The sequence below is a fragment of the Rhinoraja longicauda genome, chromosome 4 (genome assembly GCF_053455715.1).
Source record: "Rhinoraja longicauda isolate Sanriku21f chromosome 4, sRhiLon1.1, whole genome shotgun sequence".
Lineage (NCBI taxonomy): Eukaryota > Metazoa > Chordata > Chondrichthyes > Rajiformes > Arhynchobatidae > Rhinoraja > Rhinoraja longicauda.
Genome location: NC_135956.1, coordinates 15,349,325 through 15,368,845, shown reverse-complemented (window position 1 = coordinate 15,368,845; position 19,521 = coordinate 15,349,325). Strand labels below are relative to the sequence as shown.

General features: G+C 39.4%; 1 protein-coding gene across 4 annotated transcripts in view; it reads left to right on the top strand.

Annotated features, from left to right (window-relative positions):
- Positions 1-19,521, top strand: part of lrrcc1 (leucine rich repeat and coiled-coil centrosomal protein 1) — a 68,008-nt gene that overhangs the window by 25,650 nt on the left and 22,837 nt on the right. For all 4 annotated transcript variants that reach the window (XM_078397257.1, XM_078397258.1, XM_078397256.1 and 1 more), the window contains 5 exons: positions 3,644-3,842; positions 4,614-4,762; positions 8,112-8,316; positions 10,612-10,751; positions 14,777-14,978. In XM_078397257.1, coding sequence (XP_078253383.1) covers positions 3,644-3,842; positions 4,614-4,762; positions 8,112-8,316; positions 10,612-10,751; positions 14,777-14,978 — 895 coding nt within the window. The remainder of the gene's footprint in view (positions 1-3,643; positions 3,843-4,613; positions 4,763-8,111; positions 8,317-10,611; positions 10,752-14,776; positions 14,979-19,521) is intronic.

Sequence of the window (19,521 nt, the reverse complement as noted above, 5' to 3'; positions counted from 1 at the left end):
AAACAGGCCCTTCGGCCCAACCTGCCCATACTGGCCAACATGTCCCAGCTACTCTAGTTCCACCTGCCTGCGTTTGGTCCATACCCCTCCAAACCTGTCCTATCCATGTACCTGTCTAACTGTTTCTTAAATGTTGCGATAGTCCCTGTCTCAACTACTTCTTCTGTTTACTGTATGTCATGTTGTTACTTGCGAGCAAAACATCAAGGCAAATTCCTTGTATGTATACATACTTGGCTAATAAAATGTATTCAATTCAATTCAATTCAATTCTGGCAGCTTGTTCCAGACATCAACCACCCTTTGTGTGAAAAAGTTACCCCTCAGATTCCTATTAAATCTTTTCCCCTTCACCTTATACCTATGTCCTGTGGTCCTCGATTCACCTACTCTGGGCAAGAGACTCTATGCATCTACCCGATCTATTCCTCTCATGATTTTATACACCTCTCTAAGATCACCCCTCATCCTCTTGGGCTCCAAGGAATAGAGTCCCAGCCTACTCAACCTCTCCCTATAACCCAGACCCTCTAGTACTGGCAACATCATCATAAATCCTCTCTGTACCCTTTCCAGCTTAACAACATATTTCCTATAGTATAGTGCATAGAACTGAACACAATACTCTGACTCACCAACGTCTTATACTGTACAACTGCAACATGATCTCCCAACTTCTATACTCTGATAATGAAGGCCAATGTGCCAAAAGCCTTTCTGACCACCCTATCTACCTGCGACTTTCAAGGAACAATGTTACAGGATGTTACAGAAAATTTGTTTTTAATTTTCCAATCTCTCGCCCTTTAATTCAATATTTATTCTCCTTTTCTCCTCCCTTCTGGCAACTGATTTGACATTTAGTTCACCATTCTATTTCTAATTGTGTTTATGCACAATCCGTTATAAAATCCCTCAATCTGGTTAAGGAGACACGTGCACTTACTTGCCCTATTTCACTCAGATTCCAGCCTTCCCCGCGGGCAGCACTTTCCATTTCTATTCGTTATGTCATCAATAAACTGGCTGCAGTAAGTCTGACAAATGGTGGGCACAATTCACTGGTGGTAATTTTTATTTTCTTGTGTATTTCTCCCAGGGGAAGATCAGTATGAATCTAATCCTCCCATGAAAGATATTAAACTTTGAAGTCCATATAAATGATTCAATATGCAGAAATACACAAATAAAAAGTGGATACGGTTTTCTGGGCTTAAATAATTACATCAGAATTTTAAAAGATAATGTATTAGTTTTTTTTTAAATTGTATAACTTGGTTCCTCTTTGTAACGTATTTTTGTAAACAATTTGATTAACTTTTGCAGCTTTATATTATTTGAAGTTAGATACGAGGGTTTTATCAATAGTTTGGTTTCACTTAGAAGCACTGTTTATCCTCTCGGGCATATTTTGCAGTTTGATGATTCATGGGCTTACACCATGGCTTCGGTTCATATCCACATATCTTTGGTAATCAAAAATCTATTGATTAAAGGCATAAACCTCAAATTAACCCAGTATTGTTGTTTGTGCAAAAAATTCTAAACTCTCTATCCGTAGTGTTCTTTAGTTTTTTTTCCTTTAAAAGCCTGGTTCTGAATTTTGGATTATGATTTCTTTATTGTGGATTTTCCAAACAATAGAAATAATTTCTTCCCATCAATTCTCAATTCCTCTGAAAACATTCCCCATTGCCCTACACCTTTTAGAAAACAAATTTGCACAATCTTTCTTCATATCATTCCTGCAAGTCTACGTCATGCAGCTTCCAAAACTAGTACATCCTCATTAAGATGTGAGATATTGAATTATTTCTATACTTCATACTTCTTTGGATTTCTAGATAATCTGTTGTAAATGTGTTGAATAGTTTGACCTTAATCCAGATCTTTGCTGGTCATACCTGGTTGCATCTTGCCAATCCAAATACCTGTTCGGTAGACACAAGAGGCTGCAGCTGCTGGAATCCTGCTCCAGTAGCTGTTCTGTATCTGATGGCCCAATGGTGATGAAACCACCGGGTGGCGCCAGCAATGGCTGCCTCGCCAACAGTCTATCTGTCCTTTCCTTCTTTGTGTTTTAATTGTATGTGTTAAATGTATGTTTTTAATGTTCTTTAGCTTGTTTTATGTGTGTGGGGGGGAGGGGGAGTTGGGGAAAACGTTTTTGAATCTCTTACCTCGACGGAGAAGCGATTTTTTTCCATATCGTATCTCCGTCCGCACTGCGGCCTAACCGAGGCGTTGGCGGCCTTTGTGGAGATTTTGAGAGCTCCACCGCGGTCACCTGCGGACTTAGCATCTTGGAGCTCATGATCCCATTGCCAGGGGTCGACCTCGGAGCTCGCGGGTGCTTGCTGACTTAACATCACGGAGCTCGCGGTCTCTGGTCAGAGGTCGACTTCGGGAGTTCCAACTGTGGGAGTTTCGACCGCCCCAATGTGGGAGCTTCGATCACCCCGGCGTGGGAGTTTTGATCGCCCCGACACGGGGACTTCGACCGTTGGACTTTTTTGCCTTCCGTCACAGTGATGAATGTGGGGAATCCTCTGGTGGATGTTTATGTTAGCTTTTATGGAGTTGTGCATCTTGTTGCTTTTCTTATCGTATGTATGTATGGTAATTCACATATCACTGTACCTTAATTGGTACATGTGACAGTAAAAGACCTTTGAACCTTTGAAAGCTTTGAATGACTAAACTAGCTAAATAATCTGCTTTTAGTTCTATGAACTTTCACTATTAAGTAATCTTTTATAAGTGAAAGCCTTCTGTAAGTCCCTGTAAAATACAGGGATCGACATTTCTTCATTCACTACTTAGTCACCAGATCAAACTATTAATATGCATTAATTAGACATAATCTGCCCATTACAAGTTACTGTTAGCATTCTCAGAAATAAATGGAGGTATTCAAGGTAGTGTAGGAAAATAATTGCAGATGCTGGTACAAATCGCAGGTATCACAAAATGCTGGAGTAACTCAACAGGTCAGGCAGCATCTCAGGAGAGAAGGAATGGGTGAAGTTTCCGGTCGAGACCCTTCTTCAGACTCGATTCTTGACCCAAAGGGTCTTGACCCAAAATGTCCTCCGATTATTTCCCTCTACAGATACCGCCTGAACTGCTGAGTCCCTCCAGTACTTTTAGTCAATATTGCAATACTTGCTGTCTCTTATGTGTCTCGCTCTTGCTTTCCTTAACTGTAATTACTATTCTGAGGATGTCAAATAATCAAGCGTATCCCCCTATATATTAGAAATGAATTCTCTGCATCGTAAAGGTCAATCTTATGGTTTAAGAGGAAGAACATTATTAATGAGGCAAGAATTGTTTTTTGGTAGTATATTTTCATGTCACGGTGTTATCTATACTTTCAATTATTTCCTTCCATCCCAGTTTATTTGAATCTAAGAGATTATTAGTAATGGTAAATTAGAGGGTATAAATGTAAATGCACCAGAATGAGGAAAGGGAAGTACAGGAAAAGTTATTATCCTGAGTGTGAAGAGAATCTTGTTTGAAAGCATCTGGAGGATAGGCAGATGAATGCATGGCTCTTTCAAGAGTCAGTATGTTACGGATGCAGAAAGTCCTGTGGTGTGAAACATTATGAAGTTGTAACGCTTTTTTTTTGTCTTAGGGTTGAACAACCTTGCATGCGAAAATTAAAATCCTCTGTCAAGCAAGCCAGAAATGAAGAATTCTCCAGCAATTCACCTGTAGATTCAGGTGAACTTCAAATAATAGGGAGCATACCCAGAAATACTTCAGTGCAAAAAGTTAAATGTAAATTACAGGACAACAAGGAAACTAATATAACCGAGGAATCCACATACAGGGTAATAGAAACATTATATTTGCATTTAAATTGGTAACCTTTGCAAGATTAATATACATGTTTCAAGAACATCTTATCTTGAGCAGCTTGACTGATGTAGAATCAATAGATTACCCAGCAACATTTAGTGCTGTTATAGCATCCTGTTTTACGTACCTTTTAACTGGTCCTGCAGTTTAGCTTGAAACATCAATTTTTAGAATTTATGTGGAAATTATATTCTACGTTTATACAGAAATGTACTCTCATTACAGTATAATGATTCTAAAAGTGGTATGACTTGGATTTCTAGTTTAAACAAAGCTATACGTTCAAGCTCCACTCTGGGGAAATATAATCTAGATTGTGGTGTAATTTAAGGACTTTCTGCAGTTTCTGTGTCCATGCCCTTCAACTGACAAATTAAATCAAAGTCGCTCTTCCTGCACAGATAGATGTAAAAGACGATCAGAAAAGATATGCTGTTATTCTCCTGGAGAATTGCGAGAATTATGCTGTTAAGCATACAATTCTCCTGAGATCATGTCCAGGCCTCATCTGCCAAATAACATCAAAGAACTGATTGATTAACTGACAATTTATTATCCTTGCTGTTTGTGGGCTTCAGTGACATGTACGTTAACTGCCATTTACATCTGTATAAAAATAATTTATAACTTTTGTGATGCTTCAGGATGTGAAAAAGACAACACCAGTGCAAATGTATACATTCTGTGTAACTGAAACACTTGTATTTAACACTTTGTAAAATAAATTGAGTATGATTTATTAGGTGCTTATTCAAGAGTTGGACCAAGAGCGTGAGACAAGATGGAAGGCAGAGCAAACTGTGAAACAATTGATGGATCATGTGAACAATTTACAAAGTCAAGCTAATGAGAAAAAGGATTTTCACAACATGGCCGTGCATACTTCAGACAGGTACCTGAATCATAATAGATTGATCTCAATGTTACAGTGCACTATGTTTAAGTATGCAGAAACATGTAATATGGATATAAATGTTGCTGTGTGACTTGAGGGACAAGATAATGATCTGATGCAAGGTTAGGCATGGAAATAGGTGGATGAGAGGTGATCTTTAACAAAACCCACCTCGCACAGAACACAGTTTAATTCAAGCTAGTCTAAACTCTTATGAAGACATTGCCGACAACACATTATAGCTTCAACCCATTTTTCTGGAATCATTTTGCAAGCAGTTTTTTAGGTTCTGGTAGCACCTTAAATTTGAATGATTATGTTATACAATGGTCCATTTTCAAAACTGGTTTAGGTTAATACAACAATGTTGAACTGGTAGTTCTCCAAAACGCTGCGTCCTTAATAAACCTTGAGTTATGGAAAATCGCATTATGAAAACATTATGCCAATGAGAGAAAGGGTGCTAGGGACTATTAATTTGAGCACATCAATTAATCCCAGATGTAAACTGATGTAATTAGTAAAGGTGATTTATTCATGTAAAACCATTGAAAATCAAACAGTTAATTTTCCACAGTTGGAAGCAAAGTATTTTGTCACCCGATGATTTTACTTTACACTTTGATTTGGATAATTAATTAAATAAATAAATAAGGGCGGCACGGTGGCGCAGCGGTAGAGTTTCTGCCTTACAGCGAATGCAGCGCCGGAGACTCGGGTTCGATCCTGACTACGGGGTTTGTACGTTCTCCCCATGACCTGCGCGGGTTTTCTCCGAGATCTTCGGTTTCCTCCCACACTCCAAAGACGTACAGGTATGTAGGTTAATTGACTGGGTAAATGTAAAAATTGTGGAGGATAGATCTACTCCTTAGAGTCATAGTCTTACTGTATAGCAACAGGCCTTTCGGCCCAACGTGCACACACCAGCCAACATGTCACATCTACACTAGTCCCACCTGCCTGCGTTTGGCTCATATCCTTCTAAACCTGTCCTATCCGTGTACCTGTGTAAATGTTTTTTAAATGTTGCGATAGTCCTTATTGGAGCCAGAGGCTGGATTCTTATCTGACCCCAGGTGCTGTCTGAATGGATTTTGCATGTACTTCCTTTTGCCTTGTGGGTTTCCCACAAGGTGGTCTAGTTTCCTTCAATTTCTCAAAGATGTGAGTGATAGAATCTGCAGGGAGAATAGGGGCAAAGTAAAAGAAGGGAATTAACGTGGTATTATTGTAAATGGGTGGTTGATGATCATCGTGGGCTGAAGGGCCTGCTGTTTTATCAATGACTATAACAGTGGTGATCCTCAGGATGTTGCTGTTGGAATATTCTGCGTTAAAGGAAAGTTTGGAAATGTTCATTGCCTTGCATTTTCTGGTATGAATCGTATTTGCTTATCATCCTATGCCTGATTGTTGAATATGTTTAGCTGTTATCATGGTATGAAAAATGTTCTGTCACTTCCCATCTTTTGATCTCAATATCATGGGGTTGAAATTGTTATCTTACCTCTGAAGTTTGTTTCTTTTGTCCATCTTTGGACCAGAGCTGCAAGGAGACAGGAGTGTATGGTCCTGACATAAACTAGTCTCTTCATCAGATAGTTGATATTGATGAATAAGCACCATGTGGCTGCACAGTGGGTGATGTATTTTGTCACATTGGTGCCTATTAGGAGCAGACTGGGATGATTGGATTTGCCCTGTTATTGCTGTGTGGTTAGCATCTAAGTAATTTTCCACTTGGTATGCCATGATTCCAAAGGTGTTAAAATCGGAAAGCTTGTAGCAAATAGCTATCGTGTCCTCTCAGTTTACTGAATCCATGAATAAAAAGCAAACTGCAAATTTTACCCCAAACTAGATACCTTTTAATATTCTAATATAATATGCCATCACTCGCACGCACACGCATGCACGTTAATTCATATTTTTTGGTTAAGCAAATGTATTTTAATTGCAGGATAAAATGACATCAAACGGCAAAAACTGCCAATTTCCCCTATGAATACAAAAGAAACGTAATTCTGTTACCCATCAATATTCTGATGGAATTTTTCTGTTGAGGCGAGAGTGGGCTTGGATTTTGTTTTAAAGCCATAAGCAAATCCATGTAATGGGATTCATTGGCAGTATCCCATGTATAAGGTACAGAGCTAACAATAATTCTCAAGTGTTCTTATTGGTTGCTGCCCCTGTGATTTAGTGTTTTTTAAAAAATTTAATCCGCTCCAAAATGAATTGGAGAGCCCCTAACAGTTCATCGGGCACTTTTGTTTACCATTTTGTAGTTCTTAAGCTCATTTCTAATGTTTGAATTATCTGGCTTTGTTGCTTTCTGTAATTATTAAAAACGAGTCATATTTGGTTCCAATGGAAGTGCTGCTTGAAGGAGATATAGTCTTATCAGGGGAGAAATTGAGATTGTTTACGTCCTTAAATCATCGCAAGCCAAATAGTTTTTTTTAACAAATGCAATTCAGTGTTTGTGAATTATTTCTGTAATGCAGCTTTTGTTGTGATTCAGTGTGGAATATGTTTGAAGTATTTTCTTTCAGTGCCTCAGTGATTTCACAGTACCTTATCACCAAAGCTACAATAAATAAGCCAATCTGTTATCTGATGCATTTGGGAAGCAAAGTTATTATGAATAATTTCCTTGAGCTGTTAAATATTTATTTTGCATTAACTATTTATTGTGCTTGTTTTATTATTCCATTGGCGTTAATAATAGACCTATGAGGATGTATAATTTGGGAACAATTGAGGTCTTTAAAATTCTGGAATTGTGCACTTTCTTTTGGTATATAAACAATTTTGATGATTAGTTATTTTAGTCAGGTGTGCTATTTCCAAAATTCAACAGAGATTAATTCATCAATATAGTTGAGCACACTGTGTGCAGGATTGTTTACTTATAGACAAATTAAGCCTCTATTGTTTGAGTATATCTCATTACAGCGATTATGCAAATGTTGTAAATAATTCAAAATTTAAGCTTTGAATGAAATGTCTGCAAAGTTTCTGTGTGTTCCAATTTTTGTTTGTGAAAATACGGCTAATATTTATATATTTCTTCAATTGTTGTCTTCCATAGAAGGAAGCTGAATTTGTGTTAGAAGTGATTGCCCACTTAAACAGTGCTATAAATATGTGTCAGTGGACATCATTTCATTTAATAATTGCATTTTCATCAATGCAACATAATATTATTTTGGTTGATGCCCTCTAGAATCATAATAATACACCAAATTATCTTAGGATTGGTTCATACTTAATGTGATTAGTTGCTTTTTTGATTTTTCAGTTCAGTTTTTTATTATTTTTATTTTTATTGTAATTCCAGGCTAAAAGAGTTGCTTGTGAAAGAGAAAGAAGGCAAAAGCCAATTACGAGCTTATGCTGCAGAGTTAAAAAAGAAAGTAGGGACTCTTACAGAGGAGCTAAAGAAAATGAGGTGTACTGAGGAAGATAAACATAAAGCCCTGAAATCTCTTGAAGAAACACTTTTGAAGACAGAGACACAAAGACTGCAACAACAGACTATGGAGGTATTTGCCCATTACGGAATATATGATGTGATTTGTAAAAATAGTTTATTGATGTCACATTTGCGTTTCCAGTACAGTAAACCTCATTGATGTTGTGCATTATAAAATTGTCCTATTGCCTCAATATTTGAAAGGATGACAGAGAAAGTGATTCGATTTCATGAGAGATCTAAGAGCAGTCTTGTAAGTTATATTCCTGATTTTTCCACATATTATTTCAGGTTTTTATCGGTCAAATCCAGTGGTGTATAAAATGATTCTGCTCGTGTTACCTCTAATTGTTTTCCAATCATCTTAAACCTTTGTAACTAAATTAAAATTTTTAGAATTGAAATGTTCTGACCTGAAACCTGACTTTCAAAAACAAATGGATAACATTTGTGTCTGATGCTAAAACTCAAAAAGGTCTTGAAATGGGCACAAAATCACCATTGTTCCCTTCCAGAGAAAGAAAGAATCTGTTTTTAGCAGAGGTATAAGGAGGGCCAGGCGTTAAAACTGAGTATACTGGCAGTTAGTCAATTAAATATTATGAAACTTCCACTTTAGCAATCAGTTCATTAACACAGTCATTTTCGAATCTTGGGGGAAACAGCATTTGTCAGCACTGGGCCTGTACTCGCTGGAGTTTAGAAGAATGAGGAGGGGACCTCTTTGAAGCTTACAGAATAGTGAAAGGCTTGCATAGAGTAGATGTGGAGAGGATGTTTCCACTAGTGGGAGAGTCTAGGTCATAGCCTTAGAATTAAAAGATGTTCTTGTAGGAAGGAGATGAGGAGAAATTTCTTTAGTCAGAGGGTGGTGAATATGTGGCATTCTTTGCCACTGAAGTCTGTAGAGGCCAAGTCAGTGGATATTTTTAAGGCGGAGATAGATAGATTTTTGATTAGTACAGATGGCGGAGGTTATGGGGAGATGGCAGGAGAATGGGGTTAGGAGGGAGAGATAGATCAGTCATGATTGAATGGTGGAGTGGACTTGATGGGGCCAATGGCCTATTTCTACTCCTATCACTTATGACCTTATGAAACGTATGCAGGCAGGTAACGTTGACTCCTCAAGGCAAGTACCCTTTGTGGACCAGGAGGTGTGTTAATGCTTCCTCAAAGCCAAACAAATTACTGTGTGGTTTTTGTCTACTTTCAACTCTTGCAATCTATCAGCTTAATTCTGCCTCCACATCCCCCACTCAACATAAAAACATAAGAAATAGAAGCAGGGCTAGGTCATTAAGTCCCTCATGCCTGCTGTGTTATTCCAAAGATCATTATTGGCCTCTTACCTCAAGGGTGCTTTGAACCCGTAATCCTTTGGTTTCCATAATATCTAAGTGCTTTCTTGAATAAATTCCGTAACTGAACATATGCAGCTCCCTAGAGTAGAGAATTCCAAACATTCACAAACCTCCAAGTGAAGAAATTTGTCCTTATCTTTGTCCTGAATGGCCCACCCTTATTTTTAAACTGGACATCCCAACCCAGACAAAAATCAATCCCATGTCTTTCCACTGCAGGTGTTGATGTTCAGAGAGATTTAGATGTTCTGTACACTAATCAATAAAAGCTAATTTGCACAAACTGCAAACAATTAGAAAGTTGCATGGTATGTTGACTTTTAGTGCAAGATGTTTCGAATACAAGTGCAGATGTATTATGCAGGGCTCTGATGAGAACGCATCTAGAATATTGTGTCTCAATCGGATCTCGTCTCCTTATTGGCCAGACTGGCAAAGGTCTGCCAGGTTGAGAGCAAGGATGGTGAGTTTGACCTGGGTCCATACTTAAGTTGAGAAGAATTATTTTGCAATACGAGAATGGTTCAGGCATTCAAAACCAGAGGGTCACACCAAAACAAAAGGTTTGCCTATCAAGACCGAGCCAAGGATTTCTTCACCCAGAGGATAATTTATTTGGAATTCTGTATTGGGACTCACTTGCCCAGTATTTTGAAGATAGAGGTAGATTTTTGGAATGAAGAGAATCAAGAGATGCTGGAGTTAGTCCAGGGAAATGGTGCTGTGTGATCTGATTGAAAGCTGAACCCCTTCTCCTTTTATTTATGTTCCTTAAACGAAGATGCGTAGTTGCTTTGGCTCGCAGCTCTGGAGCTGAGAAATGTGGTATCTGATGTCATTGCTATTTCTATGTGATGTTCAGGGCATTTAATTTTTATTGGGGCAAGAAGTTGTGTACGCTAGTAGTGAAAGGCTAATGAACTTACTGGTAAACATATTCAATGCGATTTAACTTTAATCTGTTGTACAACCTTAATGAGCTTGATGATATTTGTGTGTAGATGAAACGAATTCAAGAAACAGAGTTGAAAGCTGCAGCTGCTCAAAGAGAAGTTGAGTTACTACAGGTCTCCCTTGATCAGCAAAAAGAAAAAGTACAGCAACTGCAGGAGCTTCTTGCTTGCAGAGAGAAAGAGCACAGGTATGGGGGGATAATGCCTATGGGATTGATCTTTGTTGGAACAATTAACTAGAACTATACCTCCTTGGTAATTATCTATGCCTGAACCTATCATAAACTAATAAACGGAGACTAGTATTTCAGTAAATCATGCCTAATTTTAAACTGTTTAGAATTTGAGCATTGATAAATAAAATATTTTTTATATTGTGCTTTCAATGAAATAGTTTGTAGCTTTGCATTAAGTGATAAGATCAAAACTAGGGATGTTTGATGTTTGTTGATTGCATACTGTTCCATTCCAGTTGAGAAACATCAGATAAGCAACTTATTCCTACATGTGAGCGTGCACTAATAATCTCCCACATGAGAGAACGTAACCACCGACTGTATCACAAAATGCTGGAGTAACTCAGCGGGTCAGGCAGCATCTCAGGAGAGAAGGAATGGGTAACGTTTTGGGTCGAGACCCTTCTTCAGACTGATGTCAGGGGAGGGGGCGGGACTTTGTCCTGACATCAGTCTGAAGAAGAATCTCGACTCGAAACGTCACCCATTCCTTTTCTCCTGAGATGCTGCCTGACCTGCTGAGTTACTCCACCATTTTGTGATACCTTTGATTTGTACCAGCATCTGCAGTTATTTTCCTACACAACTAACCACTGACTGTTGCCATTTAGTCACATTGCCATTTCCAAGTCTCCTCTCCATCCCGCCACCAGTTGTCATTGCCACTTATCAGAAGGTAGGCTGTGGCGGGATGGAGAGGAGACTTGGAAATGCTCAACATTCCATTGAAGCAACATCCATCTAGACAAGCTTCATTACACTGTAACATTTCCCTTGTAGAGTATGAAAATTAGATGAGTCTTGATAAGAAACCTCTACAAGGGAAATGTTACAGTGTAATGAAGCTTGTCTAGATGGATGTTGCTTCAACAGTAATGAAGAAGAGTGATACATAGAAACATAGAAAATAGGTGCAGGAGTAGGGCATTCGGCCCTTCGAGCCAGCACCACCATTCAATATGATCATGGCTGATCATCCTAAATCAGTACCCCGTTCCTGCTTTCTCCCCATATCCCTTGATTCTGGGAATTTGACAATAATCCCTTTCAACTAGATCCTTGACCTTCCCACCGGCAGACCTCAATCAGTGTGGATCGGTAACTACCTTGCCTACTCACCAACGATCAGCACCTCAAGGCTGCGTGCTTAGCCTCCTGCTGTGCTCTCTTTACCTCCATGACTGTGCGGCTAAGCACAGCTCTAATGCCATCTATAAATTAGCTGTGACACCACAGTAGTTAGCCAAATTGATGATGATGATGTCAGTGTACAGGACAGAAATAATACTTTGTTGTGTACATTTTTGGGGAGTTTGTTGGATACGAGGTATAACATTGTGACCAGAAGGATTCGGAAAAACTGTCGGTCAAGGAAACAACCTTATTTCACACAGGTCTTCACTAAGTTTGGCTCTGAAATAAAAACTTTGGAGACTGAGAACTATATTTTGCACTCTATCTTTCTCTTTGCTTTACCTATTGCACTTAAGTTTGGCTTGATTGTATTTATGTATAGTGTTATCTGATTTGATCAGATAGCTTGCAAAACAAAGCTCTTCATTGTACCCTGACAATGATAATAAATCTAAACCTTGCTGTGTCCTATTGCTTGCATATAGTAGCTCCCTACATTTTGCTCAAAGTTGAAGGTAGTGTCTACTGTCTCTAAACGGACCAACTACTTGCTACAATTTAGGGAGTTGTTTGATCAGCAGGAGATAGTGGTTAAGGGGTGTCCTGGAAATAACTTTCCCCGAGGTAGATCGCAGGGAGACTGTCAGACTTGATTCCTTGCTTGAAGATGGTCACAAATGCAGCATCTCTGCGGTTTCCTCTCCCAGATGTGGAGAATAAGAATGTTGATGCACAAGCTACTTTTACAGTGCTGCTGGATAAGTAGTTCCAGGATTAGTTAGTTCCATGTTTCCCATGTAATTTCATTGTAATACTGTAGCGTAAATGTCATTGCTGAGAAAATTAGTTGACCTCTGTCAGAATTAATCATATGTTAATGTTCAGTTTTTAATTACATTTTATGTCATTTAAACAGGTAGCATAGTGCATAATTTGTGCACTTTTGATATTTATCTGTCTTGCATATTTTATCATGTTTTTAACAGTCTTGGATTAAGCTAAAACTTGGATCAATATCGTAAATAGATGGTTATGTTTTGCATTGTATCTTGTCATGTATGGTATTTTGGTTAATTTCTAATCAACAGCTGCAATTTCTCAGATGGAAAGGATGATTTAAATAGGTCACAAAATATTTACTGCTAAATAGTTGATTACATTTAGCTATTTTACTTAATGTATGAAATTAAAGAAATAATAGGACACAGCAAAAGCAGTATACGTACTAACTTCTATTTATCATTTATAATTAATCATCTTGCACCCAAAATAAATTGGTAGTATTTATAATCTATCTTCAAATGAAGGAATATTCGCACTAGGATTTTTGTTCAATTATTGAAGTATATTGAAACAAAGTTATTTTCATCTGCTTATTAATTTTGCTTTGCAATTTTATTCATTATTTGGGACTTTCAATATTTTCAGTGGATCTAGATAATTAGTTATAATTTCTACTGTTTTAGCTGTAGGCACATTTGGATTGGTCCACTTCTATTCATTTCCATTTTCCATTATAGTTGATGACTGCAATTGCTGCTTCCTGTTCTGACACTGATCTTGGCAATTAATTATCAATCCATTCAAGATTTCCATCACTTTCAACTCTACTGTTTCCTTTGCCATCCTCTGCCATCCTTACTCTGCTGTTGCCCATCTCCAATGATGTGCTATTTACAAAATATCTATTGCAGCCTATCTGATACCCAATTTTACATAGAATACAGTGCTTGTATCTGTTCCCTTGGTAACAATCCAACAACTTTGTCAGAAGGTAGCTGATTCAGCTTCAAACATCAATATGGAGTTAAATCTAAGCTGACAGTGCAAAAGTGAAAGTGTGCTGCATTGTTTTGGGTGAAATATTAAAAGCATGCTGGCTTAAATTGATTTTTTTTAAAGTCATGATACAATTTGTGATGTTTCATAACCTTCCTTCACTATGCTCAACATTCCTTTCTCAACCAACCTAACCAAAAATAGATCAAATGACTGAATGGCCATTTTATGTTTCCTGGCCCTTCGCCATCAAAACTCCCACATGAATGTACATAAAATGCTTTTGCAACTTTTGTACACTCTATTTGTTTATTATTATCTCCATCAAAAAACGGTAGCAAAGCTCAGTTCAACAAGACAAGAATACAGTAAACCCTCGTTTTTTTGGACCTCTTTATAAACGCATTTTGGTTATAGTGGACTGATCTACCAGCCATTGCTAGGCCGGGCTGCCGATCCCACCTCAGCCCAGTCTGTGCCACCTCTCCGGCCGTCTCTCAAGCTGCTCCTGCCGCCGCTGCTACCCCGGCCACTCGTGCCGACACACTCGTGCTATCGCTGCCACCTCCACCACTGCTATCATGGCTGCTCCGGCCAAAGATTGTAATAATTAAACAATCGGCACAGTTCTGATGTTCAATATTCCCATTTGGTCACATCCATGTCCTAATATTCCATCTCAGGATTTTCCGAATAATCCATTTTTTTCAAAAAAAGTCTCTGGCATTATAACACAATTAGTACATAAATGAACAAGCTTTTGTGTTATAACTTTGCAGCTTCCATTGATGGAGGTCTTCCATGTACATCCTTAACTTGGGAAACAACAAGGAAATAGGTCACAGTAAATGCTCTTGTACTTGCAGTTATCATGAAATATTATTACTGCAGTTTCTGCTAGAGATTTATCATAGACCTGATGATTCATTTTTGCCTCTAATTTTTCTGCAATCTTGTTTTGTTTAATGAGCATAACATATGTTATTTGTTTTATTTTAGATTAAAGTAATTTCAAAATATGCTGCTTTATCACCTTGCTAAAGTGCAATGTTTTTATTCCACAGAAAAGAAGTAGAATCCAGAGTTACTTTAAATGGGCCAGAATTTCAAAATGCTATGTCTCGAGAAGTAGCAAAAGTAGAAGAAAAACATGCTCAACAATTGAAAGGTTATCAAGAAAAAATTGACCTTTCTAATCAACAGTACGTTGCTTTGGAGGATGAATTTCGGTTGGCTCTTACTATTGAAGCAAATCGATTTAAAGAGGTAATTAATGGGCACCGTTGTACAACTTCATGAAATCATATTGAGCTAATATTAATTGGTTAATAACATTTTTGTGTTTACTTTGACGATTACCACTATAATGTTTAAAGATGGACAAAACATATTAAGTTGTTGGTGCACTTTAAGCCAACAAGGTTAAACATAGAAATATGAGGCTTTGATACATTGGTTGGGCCAGAAATGATGCCTTCTAACTGCTGGCAGTTCGCTACAGTGCCCTCCATAATGTTTGGGACACAGACCCATCATTTATTTATTTACCTCTGTGCTCCACAATTCGAGATTTGTAATAAAAAAAATAATCATATGTGGTTAAAGTGCGCATTGTCAGATTTTAATAAAGGCCATTTTTATACATTTTGGTTTCACCATGTAGAAATTACAGCAGTAATTATATATACCCCCCCCCCTTTTTTCAGGGCACCATAATGTTTGGGACACAGCAATGCCATGTAAATGAAAGTACTCATGTTTAGTATTTTGTGGCATATCCTTTGCATGCAATGACTGCTTGAAGTCTGATTCATGGACATCACCAATGATGGGTCTTTGTCCCGAACATTATGGAGGGCACTGTATTCACTATACATAATTTCAACTGCACTTAAAATAATTGAAAACAGCCACATGCAGCAGTATTTTAATAACATTAAAACATTTGGACAACTAGACATACGTTTAAATGCAAATCAATAGATTTGAGGGAACAAAGTAACCAATTAATAACATAACTAGATTTTGGAGAAGGTGATAGACAATTTAATTCTATGTCAATCTTAAATATAAAAGCAAAAAAATCTAATTTCCTCCTGTTGATACAGTGTTCAGTCAAAACCTACAGAGAGAGAGAAACAATGTTTCAAGTCACTAACTTTTAATCAGAAGTGCCAAAACTGAGTGCAACAGCGCAGTGCAACATTCTACAAATTAACTGCATGAGCAGCACAGTGGTGCACCATTGTCAATACAGTTGCTACATAGCTACAGTCAAAAAGAGTCATAGCCCTTTGGCCCAACTTGTGCACGTCGACCATCATGCCTCTTCTATGTTGAATTGAATTGAATTGAATTTCTTTATTGTCATTATAGTGGTGCATACAATGAAATTCAGGCGCACTGCCTGAGCGGAGCTCAAATGTACACGATAAAATATAACAATAAAATAACAGTAAAAGAGTGAGGAAAATAAAAACTGTTCATACACTCATGTGCACACACTGTGACACATTCTCACACACACATACACATTATGCCTACGTATGCACCCTTATCAGAATATAAGATATTGCACCTTGTCAGAATATAAGATATTGCACAGAATAGTACTATAAAAATAAATATTATAAATGGATATATCAGTATTGCACAGAGGTAGGTATTGAACAGTATAAATATTGTCTATGGGGGTTGTGCTTTCAGTGCAGAGTTCAGTGTGGTGATGGCCTTAGGGTAGAAACTGTTTGTTAGTCTTGTGATGTGCGCTTTGATGAACCTGTAGTGCTTTCCTGAGGCCAGAAGGGCAAACAAGTGATGGGCGGGGTGAGATGGGTCCTTTAGGATGCAGGATGCCTTCTGCAGGTAACGGGAGCTATAGATGTCTTCCAGGGCAGGCAGATGTGTGTTGATGATCTTCTGGGCTGTGTTGATGCCTCTCTGCAGAACCTTCTTGTCAGCTGCATTACTGTTGCCAGACCACACCAGGATCCCATGTGTCAGGACACTCTCAATGGAGCAGTGGTGGAAGGACACTAGCAGCTGTTGTGGCAAGTTGACTTTCCTGAATGTTCATAGGAAGTGAAGCATCTGTTGTGCCTTCTTAACCAGAGAGTTTGTGTTGATTGACCACGTGAGATCTTCTGAGATGTGGGTGCCCAGGAACTGGAGACTCTATCCACTCTTTCTCCGTTTATGTGCAGTGGGGGATGGTCACCCTGCTTCTTCCTGAAGTCGATGATGAGCTCTTTTGTTTTGTTGGTGTTGAGTGCTAAGTTGTTTTCTGAGCACCAGCCTGTTAGCCTTGGTACCTCCTCCCTGTAAGCTGACTCGTCACCCTCACTGATCAGCCCCGCCACTGTCGTGTCGTCTGCAAATTTAATGATTGTGTTTGTGTCGTGTATGCAGTCATAGGTATAGAGAGAGTAGAGGAGGGGGCTCAGCACACAGCCTTGTGGATCCCCTGTGCGGAGTGACAGAGTGGGAGAGTGGTGGGGGCCCATCCTGACTGACTGCGGCCTCTCTGTTAGGAAGTCCTTTATCCAAAGGCAGATGTGTTGAAAGCCCAGGTCGGACAGCTTGGAGACCAGTCTGCTGGGTATAACTGTATTAAATACAGAGCTGCATCAACAACAGCAGCCGTGCAGATGTTCCCCGTTGTTCTAGGTGGAGCAGTACAGTATGGAGGGCCATGGCAATGGCGTCATCTGTTGATCTGCGGGCTCTGTGTGCATATTGGTGTGGATCCAGGGTGGGTGGGAGAGCAACCTTGATGTGCTTAAGGACCAGTCTCTCTGGGCACTTCATGATTATTAGTGTTTTCCTTGGCAGCTCTGATTCCTCTTCTCAGCTTGTACTTGGCCTGCCTGTAGAGGTCTGCATCCGCGCTCCTGTAGGCCTCATCTTTAGACTGGCAGAGCTGTCTGAGTTCTGCTGTGAACCAAGGCTTGTCGTTGTTGAAGCAGATCCGGGTCTTCGTGGGAATGCAACTGTCCTCGCAAAAGCTGACATGGGATGTCACAGTGTCTGTGTACTCATCGAGGCTTGTGGTTGCTTCCCTGAACACATTCCGATCAGTGCAGTCAAAGCAGGACTGTAGTTTTTCAATGCCCTCACTTGTCCACCTTTTCGTTGTTCTGACCACAGGTTTAGCAGATTTTAGTTTCTGCCTGTAGGTCGGAATAAGGTGAACTAAACAATGATTAGAGAGACCCAGAGCTGCCTGGGGAACAGAGCGATATGCGTTCTTGATTGAAGTGTAACAGTGATCGAGTGTTCTCTCCCCTCTGGTGGGGCAAGTAACATGAAGTCTGTTCTTTGGGAGCTCTCGACTGAGGTTAGTCTTGTTAAAATCCTCCAAAGCAATGACCATGGAGTCCGGGAAATCACCCTCTACCCTCAATACCTGGTCAGCGAGTTGCGTTTGCGCCACACGTACGCAGGCTTGGGGGGGGGGGGGGGGGGAATGTAGACTCCAGCGAGAATAAAAGAGGTAAATTCCCTCGGAGAATAAAAGGGTGCACCAGTCCTGGGTCTTGTTAAAATCCTCCAAAGCAATGACCATGGAGTCCGGGAAATCACCCTCTACCCTCAATACCTGGTCAGCGAGTTGCGTTTGCGCCACACATATGCAGGCTTGGGGGGGGGGGGGGGGAAATGTAGACTCCAGCGAGAATAAAAGAGGTAAATTCCCTCGGAGAATAAAAGGGTGCACCAGTCCTGGTTGGTATGCAACCATATTCCACCGCATCTTGATTTTCCGGCTGCCTCTGCTTCGCGGTCCGCTTTGTGTAGTTGAAAGCCAGCCAGTTACAGCGCGTTGTCCGGGGTCGACTCACACAGCCAGGTCTCGGTGAAGCACAGGGCAGCGGCTCGAGAGAAGTCCTTGTTTGTAGGGGCGCAGGAGTTGCAGTTCGTCCACTTTGTTGTTGAGAGAACGTAGATTTGCAAGGAATATACTCGGGAGCGGTGTGCGTAATCTTTGTCGCCAGAGTCAGGTGAGTGCTCCAGAGTGCTTCCCACGGGTCCTCCTCCATCTCAAGACCTTGAACACAGCCACAGCCCCACCGACGAGTATGTCCAAATAATCCAGCGAGTGAGAGAAATCCGGAACGATGTTTGGAGGTACCGTATGTCTGATGTTAAGGAGTACCTCTCTCATGAAAGTGATCTTTGTGGGATTTTCACAGACAACACAAATGAACAAACACATACTAAACAGCAAAGAGAAGTACACCGTGGCTGCCATCGTCGGCAAATTGAGGATATTTTATGCAGATATCAAATATAAAGATAGAAGCAAAGCTAATAATAACCTTTATTAAAAAGGTAGTGGATAAATAATTCAAACAGAAACCTATTAGCAGGTTAAAGGAGAAGGGAAGGCACGAACTGAAACTTCTGAGCTAATTATATTTTCAGCTGAGAAAAAAATTGCCTTATGTATTCTTACATTAAATTCTTGACAATTAACCAGTGACTGTCATGCAAACTCAAACTTCCAATGAGAAGAATAAAAAAAATTATAAACAGGAGTCTCATTGCCAAAGAAGCTCCTATGCTTCTGGAAAATGAATAATATTTTGAATGTTTAAGCAAAATAAACTCAGCATTTGAAATATTCTGACATTTAAAATCCATGAATTCTTAATACCACAGGGTCATGAGGCTTTGTGGTCCGTTTCAATTTATCCAACCAGTAGTTTCCCACAATCTTTTTCAACAAGCTTTCTTTTTTGTTAGATTATTCTGTGGGTTTTGCCTCGCACTTCTATTGAAAGTCTATACCAAATATTCACCCCTCTGAATG